The following is a 25,080-nucleotide window of genomic DNA, read 5'->3' on the forward strand; positions in this document are numbered from 1 at the left end:
AAGGAAAAAATGTCAGTGCAGGAAGTCACCCAATCCTGAAAAGTTAACACGCAGAATAAAGTTGATGGTGTTATTTATTGCTAAGGTAGTCGTGGTTAAGGGTTACAGGTGTGCACAGTTGGAGGCGGAGCAAAAGGGAACGTAGATAAGTAAAGTGAAATAGAGCTGATGTATTCAGAGCTTACGTTGCTAGAGGTGAGATCAATTACCCACTCGCAACTGAAATTTCAAACTTCTGCTTAGCAGGGACCTGAGTGGACAAATGGTGACTGATAGTTGGAAGTATCAGCAAACATCTTAAATTTTATGCTCAAAGGAATGAGCAATGAGCCAGGAGAATAAGTCTAGTCGCTTTCGGCTGCTGGTAATTTTTACCTTTTTATTTAAAATCACAGCGTCTTTTTCAATGAACGCCTATGTGACTGTGACTTATTACAATGAAACCAGCAACCACACTATAACAGAGACATGTGAATGTGGTGTTTATGGACTAGCCTCACCAGTGGCTAATGCAATGGGGGTGGTGGCCATCCCTAAGAACAATAACTACCAAGCTTGTAACTACAACACTGAGTTTACCAATACAAAGAAGCCCTGGATTGCGCTGATAGAAAGAGGTAATTGTACATTTGCAGAAAAAATTCAAATAGCAGGCAGAAGAAATGCTGATGCTGTTGTGATTTACAATGGTCCAGAGACTGACAACCAGATGTTACAGATGGCAAATTTCGGTAAGTAATAACCGATTCCCAAAGAGGGATAATGTCTTTGTTTACCTTTAAATGATAATTCCATCTAGAATTACTCTAGGATCTGGCAATGAATAAGGTTGTAAAACAAGTGTGCTTTAAATTTTCTTGCCCGGCACAACTCAGAATTACTTTACCATTACTTAATGTTCGTAGTTGATTTGTTCCAAGGGCAAAAGCCATTCCTGAAGTGGTTCCTGTTTTCTTTCACGATATTCTTAGCTCTATTAGTTTTCTCAGCGTGTGTTATATAATTGCTTTTAATAAATGTGCCTTTAACTGTAAACATTAAAGAAAACATAAATATTTTGATTTCATTCTTAATTTGTGCTTTTCAGTTTGATTCAGTTTCTCACACATACAAAAAAAGGTTGTAGGTATTCACAAGTGTGCAGTAACTGCAAAGCCACATTATTATGATGAGACAATAGCATATTGTAAGTGTGTAAAATGTTTATAGAAATGAGAATTCAACTATCTGCTGTATGTATGAGATTTTAATCTGTTTATGGGACTAATACATATGAAACTACTCTGTAAGAAACATTATATGTTGAAAACAGTATGGCTGAAATACAATACCTCTGTAATTCACATCAAAAGTAATCTTCCCCTTAAAATGTATTTTTATGACTTTTTAAGAAAATGTAATCATCTAATTTATTAACTTTGTAAGGGAATTTACTTCTTAGTATTATTTTTATTTTATTCATTTTGTAAAATATGTCACTTTCCAAATAAGTGGTTTTAAGCCAGGGAGGAAGTAGACTTATGACCCAAGTTTTCTATACTGTATGTGGGTATAAGTATTTTTGACCCCAGACTTGACCAGAGTGGGGGAAAATGGTAATTTCAAACAGAGTAAGAGCTGGCAGAACACAGTATCAGGATAACTGGCATTATCATCATGAAATTTGGCTTCCGAGAAAATTAATGTAAGTTAATTCAAACAGATTTCAAAATTGGTAAAGAGAAAATCAAATTTGTGTTAAGAATAGTAGAGTGATTGGAACATCCAGGTTGTATATATACAACATAGTGATTTAGTACTAACGTTGGAAAAACAAGCTGCTTGTTCTTCTGGGTATCAAAAAACCAGGTAAGAAGGTCTTTAGCAGTACAAAATTATTGTAAATGTACAAAACTCTACTTGCTACTTTTTGAAATATATCCGGGACATTGCCAGAACTCAGGCGTACACATTGTTTTGAAGAGCACTCCATAAACATTCCTGGCATGTTCCTATATTTTTACAAGTAACGTTTATTTTTGTAGAAATAAAATGAGGCAGACTTCTGTTGAAAATTAGAAATTAAAACCTGATCTAAGGAACCTACTTCCTTTCTGTTTCAACTTAGAGATTCTGAATATTCTAGGTTTCCTTTTACGGGGAAAATCGCCTTCTGCTGTTCACTCCTCTGCTTTTTGTAAAGTATCAACAGTATCAAACTAGTAGTCATGTTTTCAAAACTTGCTTTACAACATGCAGTAGAGGACAACTGATGGAAAGTAGGTACCTAGACATTGAATTTAGAAGATTTACCAAAGACCAGTTACAGTAAATCTCTCTAAAAGGCATGCACACAGTCATTTGAATATATGTCTATTAGCAGAGCTTAAGAAACAAGGCAATTAAATTTTTCATTGAATATATACTTCCAATATGATCAAGGACATGTAATCAAAAACATTTTTAAAAACTACAGGATTGCCCCTGTTTTAAAATAAGCACACTGCATAATCATAGTAATTGTAGTAGTTAATATTTATTGCCATTTACTATATGTCAGGCACTGTTTTAGGGCCTTTATTTTATTTAATGACTATTGATCTTTAACACTGAATGATCTCAACCCCAAAGAATTAAAATTGTAAGTTAAGTGTTTTGCAGTTATAAGACCTGTCAACTAGTGTGTCATTGGAACTGTTTCCTCACAAAAATTTCCCTTATGTAGAAACTATTATATGATGCAGTTAACAAACACAGGGAAGGAAGTGTGGATACAAAAGCTCTATGATCAGCCTCGACCATTAAAGATTGAGTCATCCTTTTATAATATAAGCGAAGCTTTGTTGGTTTTCACTTTCATTAGTGTTTGGTTTAGGCACAGAGGGTGGGACCACAACTCTTCCTCCTCCTCCAAAAGCTCGTGGCTTTACCTTCCATCACCTCATCTTTTATCATCTCTGAAAACCACCTTTTCAGAAAACCACACTCTAGCCTCGTCAGGGCTGTGGCCCTTCCCTCCTTCGTTGGTTCCCCCAACTTCTAGCCTCTGGGACTACTTACTAGCCTTTCCACCATGTTGTGCCTCTTTACTTTCACTGATGTCAATGCCCTCCAACCAAAGACCACTAGGAACAGATTTGTAGTTGAAGAAGTTGGGTCTATGACTTACTGTGGCAAAGGGAGAATGCACACCCTAGGCAACAATGGGGTGTCTCAATAAGAGGGTGTGATAAAGGATGTACAGGATTCGGGCTGGCTTCAGATGATTTGAGGGAGAGTTTAAAGAAGCAGGTCATTGACCAGCCATCTCAGTTGGCCTGAAACTGAGGGACTTACTGGAACATTAGACTTTCAGTGCTAAAACCAGGAGATTCTTCGGAAAACCAGGTTGAGTTTGTCACTTTAGATGGCTTTGTTCTGGATTTGGATGCTGTCAGAAAATGGGGGTAATTCTGTGACTGGATTTCTAAATACATCTTACGTGCAAGTTGGGAAGATGATCCAGAAGCTACAGCTATAATTGGTGAAGAAGCAACCATCACTCACGTTGGCCAGGATGGGAGGTGCTTGGTCATTTTTGTGGCTTGGGTACTGTTCATATTTTGACTGGGTTCAGACATAATGATGGAGTGGTCTTGTTTTGTCTTGGTCCATCATGGTTACAGAATGGCCTTCTCTACTCTTGATGCTCTGTGAAATTATTTAGGTTCAGCAAGAAAACACCACAGCCTAATGGGTAGTACCAGGCCAGGTCCCAGATGTCATGGGCGACTTGCCTCCTTGTCACTGTAAATACACGATGCCCATGCCCTTACTGTTGTACAAATACATTCTCTCTCCCTTCATTTTACATATTGGTGCCTCGCCATCCCCTAGAGCCCAGCTTCAAGGTCCTCAACAAGCCTAAGGGATGCTTCTATACTCCTTGCCTCCCATGGTTTCATGATGTGGGTACAGAATATCTTTACTCCTGGACCCAGTCCATTCATACCCCTTCTACTAGCAGAATCTGTTTTCTGAAGGGTGCAACTCCAGTCTGAGAAGAGCTCCCACTGAGGAGGAATGGCATGTAGCCTAGTACTTGGAGGTAAACCTTTCATTTTAAGTTTCCCAGTTTGCAATGTGTTTTGATTTGGCATTGTGATGGGGTTGGAAATAGGATATGCTATGTAATTAAGTAATTAGGTAAATTTGTAACAACCCTTTCCAAATGCTTCAGAGACATCCAGTCAGTTCTGTCCCAGCTGTGCAAGGAAAGTCAGGACTCCTCAGTTATTAAAGAAGCAAATTCAGAATATATTAAGTACTTGCTTGCTGACCGAACAGGTTTTGAAAGTTATAGTATTAATAAGTAAATAGCCCTAAGAAACGATTAGATTTGAATGTAGTTTATTTCCACAAAGTCAGTAATTTGAAGGGAATAAAATGGTTCTTACGTTTTGACTGTTTTGATCGCATTCAACGAAATGGGTTTACGGGGTGACGTGTGCAGCATTTCAGAATCCCCCAAACTCACCAATTCCCAAGCAATTAAGTGCATGGAAAGGAAGGGTTTAATCAGAGCAGCAAACTCACATATTTTAGAAAAATGTTTTTCTAGAAATGAGACAGGAAATAAAAGCATAGTATATAAATGATGTGAGAAGATAAAAACTTCAATAAGGTTTAGATTCAGATGTATACATACAGGAAGTGTTGAATTCAAGAAAACTGATCAGTTCCACTTGAAATGAATCTCAAATCTGTCCAGGTGTAGCCATCTACAAGATTTCTTCCTCAGACCTCTGCAATAACCTCCTAAAGCATCTCCTGGCTTCCCTTGCTCCCCTTCCAAGCCTACTCCTCACACCGAAGCCAAAGTGACTTATTAGAAAAAAAAAAAGTCATACCCTGTTTAAAACCCTTCAGGAGCCTCCCAAGGCACTTGGAATAAATTCAGATGCTTTCCATGTCCTTACCCGGCCATGAATCAGCTGGCTCGTGCCTCCCACCCTGACCTCATCTTCTCTCACTTCCCCGCACTCCCCCTCACTGAGCTCTAGCCACACTGGGCTCCTTTCAGTCCCTCAATCCCACTAAACCCTCCCCTGCCTTGAGCCTGAAAGTACCTGAAACCTCCTTCTTCTTCACGCTCCCACATCTCATTAAACCTAGAGTTCAGCTGATTCAATCTCCAAGCATTTTTTTAAATGGAGGGACTGGGGATTGAACCCAGGACCTCGTGCACGCTAAGCATGTGCTCTACCACTGAGCTACTAAGCTATACCCACCACCCCCTCTAAGCATTTCTGAAATCCATCCCTTTTCCCACGTCTGCTGCTTCCATCCAAACCCAGGCCAATATCTCTCACCCATCTCACTGAAATAGCCTCCCTACAGGTCTCCCACCTACTCTGTCCCTCTACAGAGTCTGGTCTCCCACACAGCAGCCAGAGTGATCCCATGAAAAATGTAAGTCAGTTACAATTAGAATAAAATCCAGGCTTCATGCCATGTCCTACAAGGCTCTATGTGATGAGATCTTATTCCACAACCCTCTCTTCCACACGCCTGTGCGTCAGCCAGTCCAGTCTTCCCTCTGTTTGTAAACCAATAGAGAAACATGAGTGAGTTTTTGCACTTGCTGTTCCCTCTCCCTAAGTCATGTCTCTTTCATATTTTCACATAATGCTGCCTCCAAAAATATAACCATGTCACTACCACCAGTCTAGTTCAGGCTACTAGCATCTCTCACGCTGGCTCCTGCAAATGGCTTCCATCATGGGCTCCTTTTTCCACCCTTGCTGTCTACCCTGTGCTTTCTCAACATGACAGCTGGCATGATCCTCTAAAAATAGACGTCTGATCACCTTGCTCCTCTTCTTAAAGCCCCTCACCTAGCGACTTTTCCTTGTTCTTTGAATAAAATCTAAACTTTACCATGCCTAAAAGGACTTGTGTGCTCTGGCCTCTGCCTACCTCTCCAGCCTAACAGGGCCACTCCCCCCTCTCTCTCAGAATGCCCCTTTAGTATTCTCTCCCTCTGTTGTCAGCAATCCTTGGTTCCTAAGTCCTCTTACCCCAGCTACCCCTCTTCCATCACTCAAGACTACCTTCCCTAGACAGGAAGGACTTCATGTAAATAAATTATATCCGTTTCTACATAGACTTGCGGGTCCTACGCCTTACTCATTTAGATAATTCTTAGATATTTCAGAGCTCCTCGGATAAAGTCTCCCAGGGGGAATTTTACTTGTACCTGGAAACAGCATGGTTTAAGCAAACAAACCTGACTTCTAACTGGTGATAATATAAGTTTTTGACAGAACTGTGGAACAGCCAATTGGGAGAAATCATATTTCAGAGCATCCCTTATCACATCAAATAAGCAACAACCTATTCCACCTACGTTCAGAGCCTGCCATGATCAAATAAATGTTTAACAATATAATACTATTAGTTATAAAGTTTTAGATTTTTAGATGTATATCATATTTTTATTTAAATTTTAATAGTGTTTATTATGGTGTGCTCTTTTAACGACTTCACCATGAAATGACAGTGACACCATGTAATTAAATAAACTAGTTTCTGGCAATAATCAATACACTGGCATCTTCACAGTGGAAAGTACAAATAGAGGGAAAGGAATATTTGTTTTATAATTTGTTTGCTTTCAATTTCTATTTTAAGTTACTGTGTCAAGTATCATTATTCCTAATATTGGGGGCTCTTTTTTTTCCTTTCAGCATGGCACTGTTTTACCTTACCCTTTGTGAAGGCAATTGTTGACAATAAATATTCTATCAGCTATGTGCCAAACACTCTTCTAAGTGTAGTTAATCATTTCCACAATCCATGAGATACAAAGTGTTAGTATTCCCATTTTATATATAAGGAAATTGAGGCATAGAAATGTTGGTTAAATCCCCTCATGGCCATACAGCTAGTAGACTGCAGAACTGGGGTTTGAACTCTGATATCCTGACTCCAAAATCTCTGCTTTTAATCAGTACACATTACTACCTTTCTGGTGAGTATACACTATGCAAGGTATTGTATAAAAATGGTACAAAAACAAGATCATTGCCCTCAAGGAAGAAAATGTAGTAGGGATAACTGATATTTCTAAAACTAATAGAGGCAGAATATAAAAAGCACTATTAATGGAAGCATTAAGATGACTGGAGCTGAAGAGATTAAGAAATTATGAGGTCATGGTGTTGGAAGGGTCATCAACATGAATGTTAAAGTTATAGAAGATGATAGCAGAGAACTCAAAGATCAGTACTGAGCTCTAAAACGGACAGCTACAGGGTAGGCAGTCATAAAGTGGGGTATTTCTGTTACAGTTTCAGTAGTTGAGCAGATCAGGATGATAATAACGTCCAGAGTATGGCCACGGCAGTGGGGTGACTCTGATGTAATAGAGACAAAGGTCCCTGAAGTTGAGTCACAATGAGGCCAGATGTTGGACCATGGAAGTGCTTAGAGTGGAGAGAATGACTGCAATCCAAATGACAAAGTCTTCACACACGTGGGGAAATGACTGGGAGGTTGGTCCATGACCAAACAGGGAGGAAAGTGACAAAAGGTGGTAAAACCAAGTGCCATGAGTCTCCTGACTGTCATGAGTCTTCAAGAAATGGGTTTTATTCATGAGGGGGAGGGGGGAAGAGGCCTGGAAATCACTATGTGGGAGTGAGGACACCCCTTGTAGCCCTAAAATATGTGGGGTACAGAAGGATGAGCTGCCTCTACTAAAACTAACTGAGGGAGAAGTGGTGAGATGGGTCAGGGGCCATAAGATTTAGTATAACCCTCAGTGAAGATGAAATGAGGGAATTTTACCAGTTAAGCCTGTGTCATGTAACCAGAAATCTAGAAGACACAGTGGAAAATTTAGGGGGGAAAGCAATGGAAGAAGGTAATGAGCCATATGGAGGGGGAGCACAGAATTGAAGGTTAAACAAACTTGTTTCCATTTGGGGCAATGACTCAGGATGATATGAATGTGAAACCAGGAAGCATTAGTGTGAAGGCTTCAAACTAAATTCAGGAATAAAGTTGTCTCAGATAAACACAGGACTTTGTTCACCAGTTTAGAAGGCTGGCCTTGTATATAAAACATAAGAGAATTACTCGCAAGAGAGCAGGTCGTATTGGAGGAGTTGAGAAGGGCAGAGCTGAATCGGGCAGAGATGAAAATATGAAAAAATTGAGATCAGAAGAGTCGCAGAGCTGTGGCTGCAGATTACAAGGGAGAAAGAGGGGGCATGTTAATGTTTGGGCAGGGACGGAGAGCACACTGAAAGGTCACAGGTGCAGAATGATCCGAGTATAAAACTAACCAGCCCTAAGGGTCCAAATGGAACTTCTTTAAAGCCTTAGATCAGGGGTAAGTTGAGGCTTGAGTTGGGTGTTACATAGATATCTGGAGGATGTTTCATAAAAACATGAAATCCTTATAAAAAGATGAGCACGTGAAAAAAAAAACCTCTTTGGGGCCATTTTAATATATTAAGTGTTCTGGGAAATGATCTGTTTGTTATGACTAATGCTAATTACCTATCTTGGCATTTGAGGAGATTAGGCTTTTAGTAAAAACTGGTAGAAACCTAGTCAAGGCCTTTGGATGTCAAAATTGCAATGATTAAATGCCTGGATGCCCTGCATTTTAGAATTGAATTAAATCCAATCTACATTTACTTGTGTATATTTTTAGCTTTCAAATGGAAATGTAAATTGAGTTCTTTTCCTCAAAGCAGTCAATTCAGTGGAGGAGGCTGAGGAGGAGGAGGAGTGTAGAATCAGTCAAATAGGATGTTTGACATTATTTTAGCTTTAAAAAATGTCTACATGGACCAAAAAACCATTTGTCAAATTAATTTTCCACTGATTATTTTTATTAGCCTCATGTAGGATATAACCAGCATCTAAATGCTCAGTACCTTGTGTATAGTAAGATTAGCTGCAGTTGGAGGCCACAGTGGTTAATTCTGAGAAATTCAGTACCATTCCAACCATACAGGCAAATGTTCTTAGAAAATTAGTCTTGTCAAAAAGCCAGGATATGCAAAAATGCTGTATTTACCAAAGGGCTTTGTGGAGAACTCTTGTAACAGAACTCAGATGGAGAGAGGGGAGTTGCATTTTGGCTAAAGGAAGATGTGTGGTTTCTCTGACCACTTCACACACAAAAAATGTACCCTTTCTCCCCTGAAAACTGCAGCCCTTTGGCTCAACGAGGAAGCATAAAGAAGGCCTAAAGAGAAATACTAGGGCTCTAACCTGATACATATTACCACAAGATACATCACCCACCTGGGATGCAGGGGTGCGGTTAAATGCTAGGGCATAAAGCCCTGGGGTGTTTGTTATTCCTTCTTGTTTACACATCCATAGCCTGGGCCTGGGGAGCCTCTGCAGTGACTAAGAGTTAAGCTCTTAGGGAGACCAAGCTCTGGCTGACAACTGGGAATAAAAGAAGACATTAAAAAATGTTTTTTTCCCCTTTAAAAAGCAAGGGTTTCCTTATTCATTCAAGAAATATTTACTGAGAGCCAACTATTTGTCCCGTCTTCCCAAGTTTTACATTTCATAGTTCTCTCTCTCATCCCTCAACAGGATGACATGGGTATAGGGCATGGGCTTTGCAGGGGGACAGATCCAGATATGAATACCAGATCTACTATTGTTTTCTAGCTGTGTGATCTTGAACAAGTTACTGAACTTCTCTGAATTCCAGTCTTCTCATCTTTGTCCTCTCATCTCTAAAATAGGAATAGTATAGTACTGCCTGAGAGACTGGCTGCGAGGATTAAATGAGCTAACACATGGAAAGAAAGCCCTCAGCATGGTGCCTATTCCACAGTAGACACTCCAGGAGATGGAAGTCATGGGATGATGCTGATGAAGTCAGCCCCCTCTTGGTTTATTTTCCCTCTTCGCCTATCTGTCTCTTTCTCACTTTAAAATCTTGGCCAAAACTTCTGTTCTATCAGAAACCTTTCTTGATTAACAATTTACCCCAGTCTCTCCTTTGCTTGGCACCTAATCAACATTAATAAACATAGTTTAGGTCACATTCATTTGCTTTTTGTCTCTTTTTATGTATTCTTGTGTACTTATTTTTGTCTTTCCTGGATTCCCAATTAACATAGACTAATAGGTTCACAGACTAAACGCAAAAGAATATAAATCTTCCATGGACTCAGAAGTCCCTTCAACTGAAACCCTGTCTGGTGGCCATTCATTTACTGTTTGAGGACTTGCAGTGACAGACAACTCATGTCACAAGGTAGTTCCATGCACTACTGGACAGCTGAAGCTTTGAGAAAGTTATTTTTCAAGTTACACCAAAATATGCCTCCCTCTGACTCTCATACATTGTTCCTAGTTGTGCCCTCTTGAACAATATCAGACATTAGACTGTTCACTAAATGAAGTGGTCTTCTATATACTTTATATCATTCATTCAATTCTTAATCAGTGGTATTGACTTTTTGGTTTGAATTTGTTTCTTACCACTAAAATCTTTTTTTTTAATCTGTTGATGGGGAGGGGGCATTCCCTTTGCTTTTTGAGAATAACTTCACTTTTTGTGTCTTGGAGAAGGCTTTGGAGCCAGTCACCTGTGTAATGTGATTTGTTGGGTCCAAGGACTCCCCCCTGCCCCAAAATATCCTCCACCTTATGATATATTATCTGAAATTTTGTCCATCAATAAAGCAGCATTCCTTTGGGTTTTAAAAGCTATAAGGTCTTTGAGTCTCTGTTTGAAAGGCACATCCTGAAAGAGGTAACATCTTAACCTTAACAACTGATACCATAGTAGGGATGAATTCATTGATAGTGACTTGAATGCAAAATAGCAGACAGGATGAGGTGTGACCTGGAAGCAAAACTAGACTGTTGGAGATCCAGGCACCTCATTTCATTCATCTCAGGATACACAGCACTTAGCATAGTGACTAAATAACACTAGGCCCTCACTGACGAATGAATGTACAAATGAATGAATGAATATGGCTGAAAATGGGAGTATATGCTCTCCCAAACAGATATTACCAACTTCACAATTCTGTCTCCAGCCAACGGAGTGTAGTACCACCAAGAAATGGTGGAGTCCCTCAGCTTAACGACAACCTTGCTGGCTATTCACAGTGTTCTTTGTGTCTCCATCGCCCATCCCTGAAGCTATTTGGTGTCTCAACTCCAGCTGCCACTCGGGGACATGACTTCTTTGTTAGGCTGCTTCTATATATAAAGCTCTGGCAATAGGAACTGCCTAGATTACCACCAGTGATTCACACACCTACACAGAGAGCTTCTGCCCACACGGGGTCATGGAGTGAAGGAACCAGATTCCAGTTCAGGTCTTGTTTCACTGCACACTATTGTGGAATTAAAATTCCTCTCTCACTTATTCATATGAGCTATTGTGGACGTAGTGATCTACATCACACTATGTGAATTTGAGTAGAGTATAAGGAAAACACATTAATTCTCACCAGTGTTTAATCTAAGTTAAAAATGTAGGGTTGGCACTTAGAGGAGTGGGGAGATGATTAACTGCCTTCAGAGAATGGAAACTCTTTTTATGCAGTACATAAAAGCAACGATTTCCCTGCAAACAATCTTTGCCTATTCATTAAAGGATCTCCAGCAGTGCTTCTCTTTGGCATGATTGTAGTACCAATTCATTTGTGTTATTGTATTACTTGCAAAATACTAAAGCTGCATTTTGTATTTGGCTAAATTGTTAACAGAAAGGCCTATCTGACAGGAAATCTCTGAACTATGGAAGGGCATTTTTGAGAATATTTTTTCAGACATTCACAGTAATGTAATCAAAGCTAATGAAATACAGAAATCTGCTTCAAAGAACAATGTAAATGACTGTAATTAATAGTCCAATTGCTTTTATGTAAATGAATACTTTCTAAGGCACGAGAAAAATTGGTTTTCTTGTACAAGGTAACTGTTCCCAGTGCAGAGCTTATATACCCCATAAATTTTCTTTCATCATAGAATGAGTCCTTGTCCTCCTCCAAAATAATGAAATATTACTATATTCTATAATTCCAATTATAGAACTTGCCAACTTCAAGCAAGTCTGATTTAGTAAAGTTTTATTCTAGGTGCAAAATAATGTCATAATGAAAGTAGAGTTCTATTTTCCTTATTCTGTATATTTGCAATGTACCTTTGGCAGTGAAAAAAGTCAAATCTAAAAGGATATCCACATTGTTCATTTGTGAAAATTGTTTAAACTAATGGATAGCCTACTACTGCTTCTCTAAAGAAAGCGATGTCCACAGCCCACTAATCCTCACTCTGTGAATACTTAAAATGTTAGTAAAGTGGTAAATATTGACAAGATGTGTCCCCTTCAAGCAGTAATGCCTTACAAATCTGGTACTTTCGGCTTCCATTTAACAGACCTGTGCCCTTAACCTGTAATTACATTTTGAAAACATGAAGTTGTGGTGTTTTGTGGGGTTTTTGACATTTATTTGGGACATTTTTGTGCTATAACTTCTTATGGGGATATTTCCATTTCCTTACAGTAAGATCTTGGAGATAGTCCATACTTTAAAAAATGTCTTCTCAAATCACAGTCCTTATTTGCACTTTAGAGGAAGAAAATATTCCTCAAAGTGGAAGGGTAATTCAAGACTACTCTGCCTTCAGCCAAACAAAACAGCAAAAGTAAACAAACAAAAACCCTATTGTCCTCAGTTTACATTCAGATAAATTTAATTATGGCATAGATTGCAGTATTCTGATTTCTGAGAGGCTAAACAGTAAAGTATCATGTTCTACTGAAATATGAAAAAAAAATCATCTAAATTCCTTTACTGTATTTGTTTTCCTGTCTCTGAGTCCATTTCACCCTTGTCTTTGACATACCACTAACCTTCATAACAAAAGAAAAGCAGTGAAGACTAATACACACCAAAAGGCAAATTTCTAGTGCTCCAACAATTACTTTTGTACCTGGTATTATTTATTTTGTTAATGGCATAAGTAATTGAGGATGATGTCTCAGAAAACCCAGAGAACAATGATTTCATTGAGGGCATTGACTTAAATGAGTCCAGGAGAATTTTCAGTTTGATAAAAATAAAAACCTTTTGGATTCCTAGGGGTATGAAAACTGATCTTGGTGCCTTAGGGAGAAATTCATAAAGAAAACAACATTATTCTGACCAGTTCTATTTTTTGGAGTGCCAGTTGGGGCCAGGGAGAGCAAAAACAGTAGTCTCTAGATTTTGTCTAGTTTCATGATTTGCTTCTTCTGAAGCTATATGCAGGAACATGTGGCTATGTGTGCAATTTGAACAAGCAAACTGTGTACACCTCTATATGACTGTAAGGAAGTTCTGGGGAAGATACTTGGTGATATTTGTTACTTTTACCACAGAGGATGTTAAAAAATATTTTGATCTGTGAAAAATATAGAAATAATTTTTCCTAAAGAAACCACAGAACCTAAATCCCCATTCTTCTCCAAAAATATTTTGATCCAAGAAAAATATATAAATAATTTTTACTAAAGTAACTACTGAACCTAAATCCCCATTCTTCTCCAAAACATACACTCAATTTACAGGAACAGCTGCTGATTTATAGGATTTGGTCTCAGATAAAACCCTTGGGAGGGGGGCAGGAGGTAGGTGGCAATGCATCTTTGCAAACCCTGAAAAAATCTTGAATTATAATCCACCTTTTCACAGATACCCTCTTGTAGCAGAATTATTTAGTTGGTTTGTATAATAATGTGGTAATTACATAAAATATAATAATTGCAGAGTTATTTAGTTGGCTTACATATCTATGGAGAGACTACCTGACAGTAAGATCGTCTTGCTTCATAAAACACAGGGGAATTCCCAAGCACATACCGAAGTTTTCGTTTCTTTGTATCTAGATAACATTTAAAAATTTCCTTTTGAAACTAGCTAAGTGAGCCAGACTTATCTGTGTCAGAGAGACTCATGAATCTGTATTTAGGGTTAATTCATTGCATGTGATAGTTACAGTGGAATTCGTTTTCTCAACGCACTGTACCACCAGATGACACAGCATTTTTCTGTTCCAACCTTATGAAAGAAAGGCCCAGCAGAGGGCACGTTGAGCACTTATGACTTAATCCAAACACCTTGGTACTTGCCTCAAGCATATTTAAACAGTAACATGCGATATTGGCATCTGAAGTAAAATTTCCAGTGTCTTCTGACATCATGTGGCAACTCTTTCAATTAAGAGGACACGAAGCTACTCAGTCAAGTTCAGCCAAATAGATTAAAATAAAACAAAAATCAATCTGATTGATTACTTTAAAACCAAGCACCTTGAAGATGTGAATAAATTCCCAGAATGAATAAGACTAGTGAGTCCATAGATTCTCTTTAGTGGTTACATGCTCATGGGAGCAAGGTGATATTCAGAATATAAATATGCTAAGTTATGCCATTAATTTAATTATCTGCATGCAGCTAGTCCACTGGCAGTGTTTAAATCTCAGGCTGACTTTCTTTGATCACTCAAGCTACTTCAGAGTCACCTCTTATGGGTCTGAAGGGAATGCCTGCATAAAACATAAGATGAAAATGTGCTGAAAAATGCATTTCAAAGCCAACTCCAAGTGTCTTTGATAATCTGCTCTTTTGTATTATCTACATCACTGCTTCCCATCTAGTATCTGTAATTGAGATCTGACTCAATTCTTTTTTAGAGGCCTAATAAACAATGACCCTGAGGAAACTACATCCTCAATAGAATAATTCAGGTGCGTACCTAGCTTTAGGTGGAAAATGAAATTCAATTCAAAAAATAAAAAAGTTTATTCCAACATTTGAAGGAGAAAGCCAGGAAGGCAAGAATATTGTTTACATTTTAAGAATATAATTCTTCTAATAAGAGAAAGATCATCAGAGCTTTGGTAAATGACTACTACTTTAAGTGTGAATGTCTTCTACTCCTAAATACTTGACAAACTGCAATGAACCAGAAAGCTGCTTATTGCAAGACTCAAGTTCTCTTGTATTTTCTCCACCTTTCTTCTGCCTATACATCTAAGATGATACTCAACTCAGTTATTTATTTTCCCATCACAGCATTTAAAATCTTGCTCTTCCCTCTCTTTCTATTTTAATAACCTGTTGCCACAGTTAGTATCACATATGTTCATATGACACCAAAATAAATAAAAGATACTAGTTGAACAAGGCAACTGAATGTTCCACTTTTAACCAATTGTTTTGCTATTATGTGGAGAAGCCTGACTCTTGAATACCCCATAATATCGATTCATCTGCATCTATGTTCTCTTCCAAAATTACTTTATGTGCTTGAAACAATTCTTCCTATTTGCAAGTGCCACCCCCTGTCTTCTTCTGCCATCGTATATAATAATTGAAACGACAAAAAGTTAGTTTCTATAGCCTACCTAATTTAAAGGGGCTTTAAATTAGTCCCTTGGTTAAACCCAATATAAAATAAGACATTTATGGATAAACTAGAATCTATCTAAAGAGGAGATTCTTAGGCTGGGGTCCTTGGAGATGCACAGATAGGCCACACAAGGTCTTCATGCAGCTGAAGTATTCTATAAATTATCAATACATGGAGTTGACTTTTGAAAAATAAAGTAACTTGTATTCTCAATTTCGAGAGCAATGCTGTCCAATAGAACATTTTGCAGGGATACAAAGTTCTATCTCTGTGCTGTCCAGTACATAGCCACAAGCCTCCGTGGCTGTTGAGCACTTAAAATGTGGCTAATGTGCCTGGAGAACTAAATTTTTAATTTTATTTAATTTTAAATAAATTTAAAAACAAATGAGGTTATTGACTACCATATTGAACAATATAGCAGTAGATGAACATTAACATGGGGTCACTGGATAAGCTTCATGAGGTCTATAAAACACCTTGAAATTGTGCAAATAATTGTGTGTTCATTTATCCTGTACATAGGTTTCATCAAATTTTCAGAAGTAACTCTGACCCCAAAAATGGTGAAGAACAATTACAGCAGAAGCGGAAGTAGTTGCCCCTGTCTGGGCGCTATGCTTCCTGGCAACATAGTCAGAACTAGAAACATGGAGCTTTTTCTTTTAATTTATGTCGTAAGAAAACATCCAAATTCCTGAGCAAAAAACAAACAAAAATAAGTTCCTAGAGTTAAATTCAAGTAATGTGTTATACATTTCTACAACAACACACATTCTTCTTTTTTTAAAAAAAAACTTTGTATTTTGAAAAACTTGTAGATTCGTATGCAGCTATATGAAATAGAGATCCTGTATACCATTTACCCAGTTCCCCCAGTGGTATCACCTTACATTACTATAGTACAACATCACATCCAGGAAATTGACATCAATACAATCCACTCACCTTATTTAGGTTTTCCTAGTTTTACATGCACTCATTTGCATGTTCTACACAATTTGAACACATGTGTAGGTCCATATGATCACCACCACAGTCAAGATTCAGAACAATTTCATCACCACATTGCTCCCTCATGTTGCCTTTTTATAGTCACACATATCTCCGCCCCATACCTTCTCCTTAATTCTGGACAACCACTAATCTGTTCTTAATTACTACAATTTTTCATCTCAAAAATATTATATGAAAGAGATCATACTTTATGTAATTTGGGGGGATTGGCTTTTTTCACTCAGCTTAATTCTCTGGAGAGTCATCCAGATAGTTGCCTATATTCATAATTCATTCCTTTTTACTGCTGAGTAGTATTCTCTGGTATGGAATCTTAAAAATTCACCTATTGAAGAACATTTGGGTTGTTTCCAGACTTTGGCAATAATGAATGAAGCAGCTATAAATATTTGTATACAGGTTTTGGTGAACATAATTTTTCACTTCTCTGATAAAGTCCCGTGACTGACATTGCTGAAGCATTGGTAGTTGTATGTTTAGTTTTATAAGAAACTGCCAGACGGTTTTCCAAATTGCCTGCATTATTTTACATTCTCACCAACAATGGATATATATGTGATCCAGTTTCTCCATATTCTCACCATCATTTGGTGTGATCACTTCTTTTTAGCCATTCTGATAGGTATGAAGTGATACCACATTGTGCTTTTAATTAGCATTTCCCCAATGACTAACAACATTGAACATCTTTTCATGTGCTTATTTGCCATCTGTATATCATCTTTGGTGAAATGTCTGTTCTTGTTTCAGAAAAAAAAAGCATCCCAAATAGGAATGGGTTCTTTCTACATAGGAATTTGAGTAATACCAGTGGATAATACAGTTTTACAAAAGAAAGAAATGCTGTTCAACCAGGACTTTGTAAATTGGCTATCTGCTAAGACAGAAGCCATAACCTTAATTCTTAGTTACCCAGAGAAGCTATTTCTGTGGAGAACTAGGAAAATAGAATCCAGGAACAATACTTCGCTTTTTCATACCTTGACCATAGAGCAAATTGAGAAAACACAAAAGAATGGAGAGACAAGAGAGTCTTTGGTAAGTATCAGATTCAGCCATTTCATGAACACGTTTTCTGCCAAGTATCAGTTGTGCAGATATTTTATATCCTTGGTATGCTTTTGATATATTTATTTATTTTTATTTTAGGGGGGTAATTAGGGGTTTGAACCCAGGACCTCCTGCATGCTAAGCATGTGCTCTGCCACTTGAGCTATGCCCTCCCCTCTTTTGATATATTTAGATGTCATTTGTTGCCTTGTTTTACGAGTCAGAGTTGTGTACTCACCGGGACAGAGAGCAGTCTATATCAGCTCAGACAGGGTGCAGAATTACCTGCAGGCAGAACTGTTACTCTCCTCCCAGAAGTGTTTGAATCAAAAACCTGCAATGAGTATCTAGTGCCTAATAAATCAAGGCCAAATTCCTAGATACATTATTCAAGGTTAAAAAAGCTCTAACCTGCCTTTTCTGCCCTGTCTCCTACTACTCTGCCTCTTGTGCTCTAATTAAACTGAAATAATGTTCCCTAAATTCACTCTGCTCTTTCCTGACCCCGAGTTTTTGCTCCTGCTATATCGTTTGCTGAATTATTTTCTTTCACCATTGGTACCTATAAAAATCCCACCTATCCCTCAAGGCCCTGCTCAAAGAGACATTACTTTCTCCATGAAATCTCCCCTAATTCTTTAAGTCAAGAGCAAACATTCCACCTGTATAGTCACACAGGACTTTGTACTCGCTCCCAGCACGCATCTCTCTGACCACTTTTTTGTTTAAATATCATGCCAATGCGGTAACATGAAAGAATCAAACATGTTTTACTAAATGAAAGAAGTCAGTCACAAAAAGCTACATACTGAGTGATTCCATTTATACAGCATTCTAGAAAAGGCAAAACCATGGGGACAGAAAACAGGCGAAGGGTTGCCAGGGGCTAAAGGTGGTGGAGGCGTTGACTATAAAGGCATAGCTTGTGGAATTTGGGGGTGATGAAACTATTATATATCTTGATTGTGGTAGTGGCTACATGACTACATATTTATCAAAACTTATGGAACGGTACACTAAAAAAAAGAGAAGTTTCTTGTATGTAAATTATGCCTTAACAAAAACAGTGGAGAAAACTCATACCAGCAAACTAAGCAGGCTGCCCTCCAGTTCTTGCCATCAACTAACTCGCTTTTCAAATGTATTCTAATGTGCCAGGCTAAGAGTGGGTACTACGAAGAAGAAAAGTACATGGTTCCTTCTCTCAAGGAACTCAGTCTCTAATGGAAGAGATATGTAAGTAAATAAATGTAGCACAGCGTGGAAGATACTATATGTAATACAAGTATATGTCAGACACAGTGGAGGTATAAATGAGACAGTGGTCAGATGGAGCTAGATTGTTGAGGTTCTAGCCCTCCAAGTTTAGAAATTTCTATTCTATTCAATATACAATGAGAAGTGACATAATCATAGCTATGTTTTAGAAAGTAAAATATGGTAGTGCTATGAAGGATGACTTGGAGTTGGAGAGAGACTAAAAGGAGGGAGATTAATTAGAAGGCTATTTACAACAGTGTAAGAGAAAATTAGTATCACTTCTCTTCTCCACTAGTAAGCAACTGAAATTAGACTAGGCTTTCAACTAAAGCTTGTATTGTAATCTGGAAGCACATAGGCAAAAACAAAGACAGGGCTCAAAATATTTCTCCTGGTACAAATTACCCCTAGTAGACTAAGATACTCAGTGGAAGGATCTTGTTGCAACTAACATAAGACTTTGTTGACATTAGAAGCCCTAAAAAAGTTTATTATTCTAATGAATAAATTAGAGAATGGGCGAAATTTCTTTTCAATCACTGAAACTCCTAAAGAGAAAACTATAAGTCCTCTGTGCACAATGATGGTTATCGCTTACCATTTTGTACGTCAGACAGCCCAGAGGTCAAGGTTAGTAAGAATGTTGTTTTTTCCGAAATCCCTATATTGACTGCAGTGATCAGGTGGGTTAGCTGAGCACATTTTTTCCCGGAAAGTCTGCTTGTCCTTTGCTTGTTCATTGCTACCTAACACAACTTGCAGTGACAGGGCTAAGATTCTGTTAAAAACAAGGCCGGATGACAGCAGGCATTAGAAATCCACTTTGTTCCAGTATACTACTCTTAAGCAATTGACTATTACTACTATCTTGGAACTTGAAAACCTCTGTTGAAAATGCCTTATGTGGATCATAATCGAAAGCACTGATATAAGGTAGCCTGGTTCCTGCAAATTGTGTGCTGAAAAGTTTTCATCCTGCCTTGAGTCCAAACATACAGAAGGTCCTAAAACCAGCAGGGTGCTGTTCCCTAAACCCCTTGTAGGGCCCAAACAGATGCTCTCACTGGGTCTCTCAACACCTCAACCATCACCACCTAAGAAAAACAAAGACATTTAATGAACTGGTGGGATTGTTGAAGGTAAACTTGACGAACCTCTTCTTCAAACAAACAATAGCTTCAGGCTTCCAATTTCTGTGCTCTCTCTCTCTTTTCCCCATCGTTGAGCCACTTCACTGCCTCTGGTAAAAGGCTTTCTGTGGCTCCAGATTTGACAACATCCGGAATATTAAGCAGCCACTGACTTCTGCATTTAGACTAATTTGCTATAAGGAACATAAAGTATACTGATGCTATCTGCACCCAAAGTTGCACAGAGACAACCTAGAAAAAAGTATACGTACCTCCTGCTAATTGTAAGATTGTCAGCTAAAGGAGAGCTGATTTAATGAATTCCTGGGTGTGCTGTAGCTCAGTGGATTGGGGCATTTTTTCCTTTTGATGGTTCCTTTAGCATTTTTCCTCGCTAATGTTCCTATACTTTTTTGACTGCATGATTTGTGGTGAAGTCAAACCAAACTAATTTTTGGAGCTGTAAAATACCCTTTTGGTTGAAGGCCTGCTTATCCCTGGCCTGTTTCCTGCAACCAACATAACCATAACACTTATCTAATTCTGGTGTGACAGAACTTAATTAGCGTGTGAAGCATGAGTGGTAAGCCAGCTGATTTCAGTTGTCTCAACTATGTGCTAGCACCTGGTCACTTATTGCCAGATACTTGTTTACTCCGAGTTATTGATCGATTTTGAGCCCCAGCCAGCTGCAGCTAATCCTAATGCATATAGTTGGCAGCTGTGAATTTTTGACTTTGCCCCTTGGAATACAAAGGCTGCCTTTGCCCACAGTCAGGCTGACTTTAGCTTCTAAAGCGCAAGCCTTGGCCTCCATAGGTGATTGTGATTATGCACTACAATATAACTCTGTTTATTCTTAAAAAGCTTTCCAGAAGCCCCAGCTTTACTAGGAATTATCAAATTAGGCTCATATTAAAAAGGAATCCCATTCTGTCTGTAGGTTAAAAAAAACTTACTACCCATGTGCATTTTTAAGAACTTAACCCCTCCCTAATTTTGTAAACTGATCTTATCCGTGCCTGCCAGGCCCACTCCGTTCTACAATGATTCTGTCGTTTGTCCGAGGCAGTAGCAAAATCACAGATATTTCTTTTGGATACACTATCTGGTTTGGTAGGCTTTAATCTGAAGGAACATTAAGTAGTTCAAAATATATCTACACAACTTTGCATTATTATTATCCCTATTTCGTAGCTGAGAAAGAAGAAACTTCCTCGGTGTCACATAACCAGTAAACGGCAGAGTTAAAAATAACAACAGAGACTGGAATGGGGGAGTTCTGTGGATCGAGCCTACTGAGCAGCACAAATGGACTGAAAGTAAACCTCAAATATCTGTAGGGCACAATTCATTAGACACATTTTTTCCTCCCATTTTCCCCAAGCAATTGTTTTCCTTTCTTTTAATATATATAAATCTCTTGTAGTCACAAATTAAATTCTTTGGAAGTCTTCATCTTACTAGAAACCTGAAAAAAAAAAGAGAGAGAGAGAGAGGGACTACACGAGAACAGATGAGTTTCCCAAGTAGGCTGTCCTGATACTGCAGTGCTGGGTACAAACCACTCACGTCCATTGTTTCCTCCAGAATCTATCCCTGAAGTCATTGCTGCCCCCCTGCCTTGGGCTGTTCCTCACCCTCATCCCTCTTTAGCAATCTGAGATCCCCTCAGTCATCTTCCTAAACTCAAGATAGCTAATCTGATCCCCCAAGAGCGATTAAGTTGGCACAATTCAGCTCAAATTTTCTGTATTGTCCTCCATCAGTACAATTCCTTTCTGTACCAGTTTTTCATCAGTGAACATAAAACACCTTTTTGACACATGTATAGACATTCCCCTCCACACTCATGTGAGCAACTGAAGATGTAGAATTTACAAATCACAAAGCACTTGACTAAATGCACTTTCATAATCTGTGTTATCTAGGATTTCTGGGGCTGCTCCGAAGGAAATCAGGGCACTCTGGTGAGGGGGTTGTTCATAGGTTAAATGTGTTATGGGATCTGGCTGAAAAAATACTGACTCTTTCCACCCTGTAATATCCTCACTACGTATGTGGAGAGGTAGTACAGCAGAGTGAAAATGGCATAGATTTTGGAGTCAAATATACTCCCGTGTGAATTCCAACTCTGTCACTTACTAGCTGTGTGAACTTTGGCAAGATATTTCACCTTGCTGAGCCTCATTTTCCTCATCTGAAAATAATAGGATTTTATTACTTGTAAGAATCAAATGATATAATTAATACATGTAAATTGTCTGGCACATAGTAAGTTCTCAATAAATATAAGTTCCCTTCCTACCTCTACTTTTGGACATAATATTATATAGAGTGGGAAATTGTATAAGAAAAAGAATGTAGTTTTGTACTAAGAGATGGGGTCAAATCTCAATCCTGTCATTGGGTTATTCCCATAGGTGACCTTAGCGAGTTACTTAACCTGAGCCTGCGTCTCTTCTGTCATGTAGCATACAACACTCATCTCATAGGTATAAAGTGCCTGGCCCCTAGCAGGCTCTCGGTGCTAGCTATTACTGTTTCAGATAGGAGAAGACTGCTCTTAGCTTCAGATCTAGCCCACATACTGTTGTAAAGCCCTTCTCTGAAATTCTGTCTTTTATTTGTGTCCATGAAAGCTTTGTTAAAAAAAAATTCCCTGTTTTCTGATGGTTGTATATCCACTTGAGTTGACTGAGCTTTACCTGCATTTGCAAGTGATGGTAGATTATTTGAAGGTATGCTGCAGCATCACATTTTGGGTTTTTTGTTTTGTTTGGCTGCTCGCACTCTCCTCACCACTATCATCTTCTTGCTATCCACAGGGCAACTGCCCAGAGTGGAAATTTGTCGCCATCCATCCTCTACCCCTATATTGTTGAGCTGTGCGGCCACAACATTGCTTTAATGCCCAGACACTAGTTATCCCAGATGGTGTTTTGCCCTTTATTTAATGGTAATAAGCCAGATATGGTGTCTCGTTTCTTGCAGATGTATTAAAGGCTATCGTCCATCTCTGTACCTCTGCAGAAACCCAGTGTGATCAGAAACCTAATTGGCCACAGTGGTACCCTGTTGTTGCTTCTGCAGGATGCTGCTCTGTTTACCAGTTCATCATGAGACAGTGCACTGCTCAGGGCGGCTTTCAATTCAGTGTTGCTGATACATATATTTGGCAGGACTAGCCTCTGTGGTAGGATTTGAGGAATTCAAAAAGGCTCCTGGCCCAAGTCTATCTCCCTCACTGGTCACAGTGCCTGAAACACATACCAGAAACATTTCACATGAACTTTCTTTCTTAGGTGTAAGGCAATGTTAGAATGCAAATGCCACTCTCCAGAGGGAAGATACTGAGTCATTATCAGCTATTAATACTTAAAGCCAGCACAGCACTGGCATCCTGATTCTGTTACTAGCTGTATGAGCTTAGGAATTTGCTAATTCTCTCTGGGCCAGTTTCTTTTTCTGAAAATGGGGACCATAATGAATGGTTGTGAGAATTAAATGAGATAATGCATGTAAAGTAAATGCTCAATGAACAATAGCTGTTACTGGCCTTAGGTACAGGTGGACCCCAATGGAACACATCTAAGACTGGTACATTTGATTGGAGGATCATGAATAGGGTGAAGCCTAGTACAGGGAAACTGCTCAAAGCAAAAGCCATGGTGGAGCAGCGATACAGCCAGGGAACCGCATGGAAACCCTGGGAAGCTGGGGTTGGAAGAGTTGAGTGGGAGGAAGAGGAAGGATTGAAACAAAGTCACACTATTTTTGCATGAACCTTCCAACAGGAAAAGTGTAATGCCACTCAGGATGCAACACTCTGTGAGGTAGTAAGCTCTGACACGGGGAATGTTTAAGCAGAGGCTGGTTGCTGGCTACCCATCAGGAATACTCTAGGCTATCCCAGGGCTTCTCAGATGAATAAAAAATCACCCAGGGATCTTATTAAAATGCAGATTCTGAATCAGCAGGTCTGCGTGGGACCTGAGATTCTTCACTTCCCACAAGCTTGCTGATGATACTGATGCTCCCAATTAACAGATCTCATTCTTAGTAGCAAGTCTCTGTTGCCATTTGAAGATAAATCACAGCGAGACAGAGGGATACCGTCTGGGAAAGCCAGAGAGTTACGCAGACAAGGCTCCATAAAGTGGGAGGCCTTGGATGCAGTTATGATCTACCGTCTGGTTCTTAGCTTTGTAAGCTTTGAAACTTGATTGGTAGCATAACCAGAGACTGGGCTCCTGGGGACTGACTCACACTTAACCAAATTCACAAGAGACCAATATATCAGCCAGAATGCCAATTGATTAATTTATAATGAGAAGTATAACTTCCAAGTGGAACAGATACTAGTGTTTGCTGATCAGCACATAATCTCCCTGTAGGCATATTTACACGAGGAGCTAAATGATAATAAGAACGTTGCTTGGTGAGGATGGACTCACAGCAAGGGGAGTTCAAAGGATAATTTTAATGGTTCATGTCATCAAGCTATGAGAGTCTGATACCTCCATCTCCACTGTTGGGCTAGACCTCCAGAACAGTGCTGAGGATGTCAGCCTCCGTCCCAGTATCTCTGCCTCCTGTCTTGCCCTCATACAATACAGATGATCTATTTAAGCCTAGGTCTGACAATATCATTCATTTGATCCGCTGACTTTAATATAAATTCACAGTCTAGACTCATCGTTACAAAAAGTTTAAAATATGGAGAAAAGTTGAAAAAATAAGACAATGAGCACCTATACACCTATACATCCACCATCTGGATTCAACAGTTGTTATCATTTCGCCACATTTACTTTGTGCATGTGTGTGTGTGTGCACATGTGCACTGAGTCCACACTCTTTAATAGAGTTTTCTAAACTCTTCATGTTCTGGCACAACCTACTTGACCTGCTTCACTCCCCTTGGCTTCCCCTTTGCAACTTACATCCCTGATATACCTAACCACTGAGTGATAGTTCCTTGAATGTTCCCCAGGGTTCTCATGTAATATAGTATTGCATATGCCTGAATATCCTTACTCTCTTTTTTCTTGATTAACTCGATTTGTTCTTCAAGACTCAGCCACGTGCATGTTGCCATAGCACCCTGTACTCTTCTCAGTGATGACATGTATTACACTGTACTGTTATTGTTTATTGACCTCTCTGACCTTCCTAATACACTGCGAACTCATCGAGGCAG

General features: G+C 38.9%; 1 protein-coding gene across 1 annotated transcript in view; it reads left to right on the forward strand.

The window, feature by feature from the left end:
• RNF128 (ring finger protein 128) overlaps nt 1-25,080 on the forward strand; it is a 75,332-nt gene continuing 50,252 nt past the window's right edge. The window contains exon 1 of the mRNA XM_010987747.3: nt 1-731. Within this exon, the coding sequence (XP_010986049.1) occupies nt 326-731 (406 nt within the window). The 5' untranslated portion in view covers nt 1-325. The remainder of the gene's footprint in view (nt 732-25,080) is intronic.

The sequence above is a fragment of the Camelus dromedarius genome, chromosome X (genome assembly GCF_036321535.1).
Source record: "Camelus dromedarius isolate mCamDro1 chromosome X, mCamDro1.pat, whole genome shotgun sequence".
NCBI lineage: Eukaryota > Metazoa > Chordata > Mammalia > Artiodactyla > Camelidae > Camelus > Camelus dromedarius.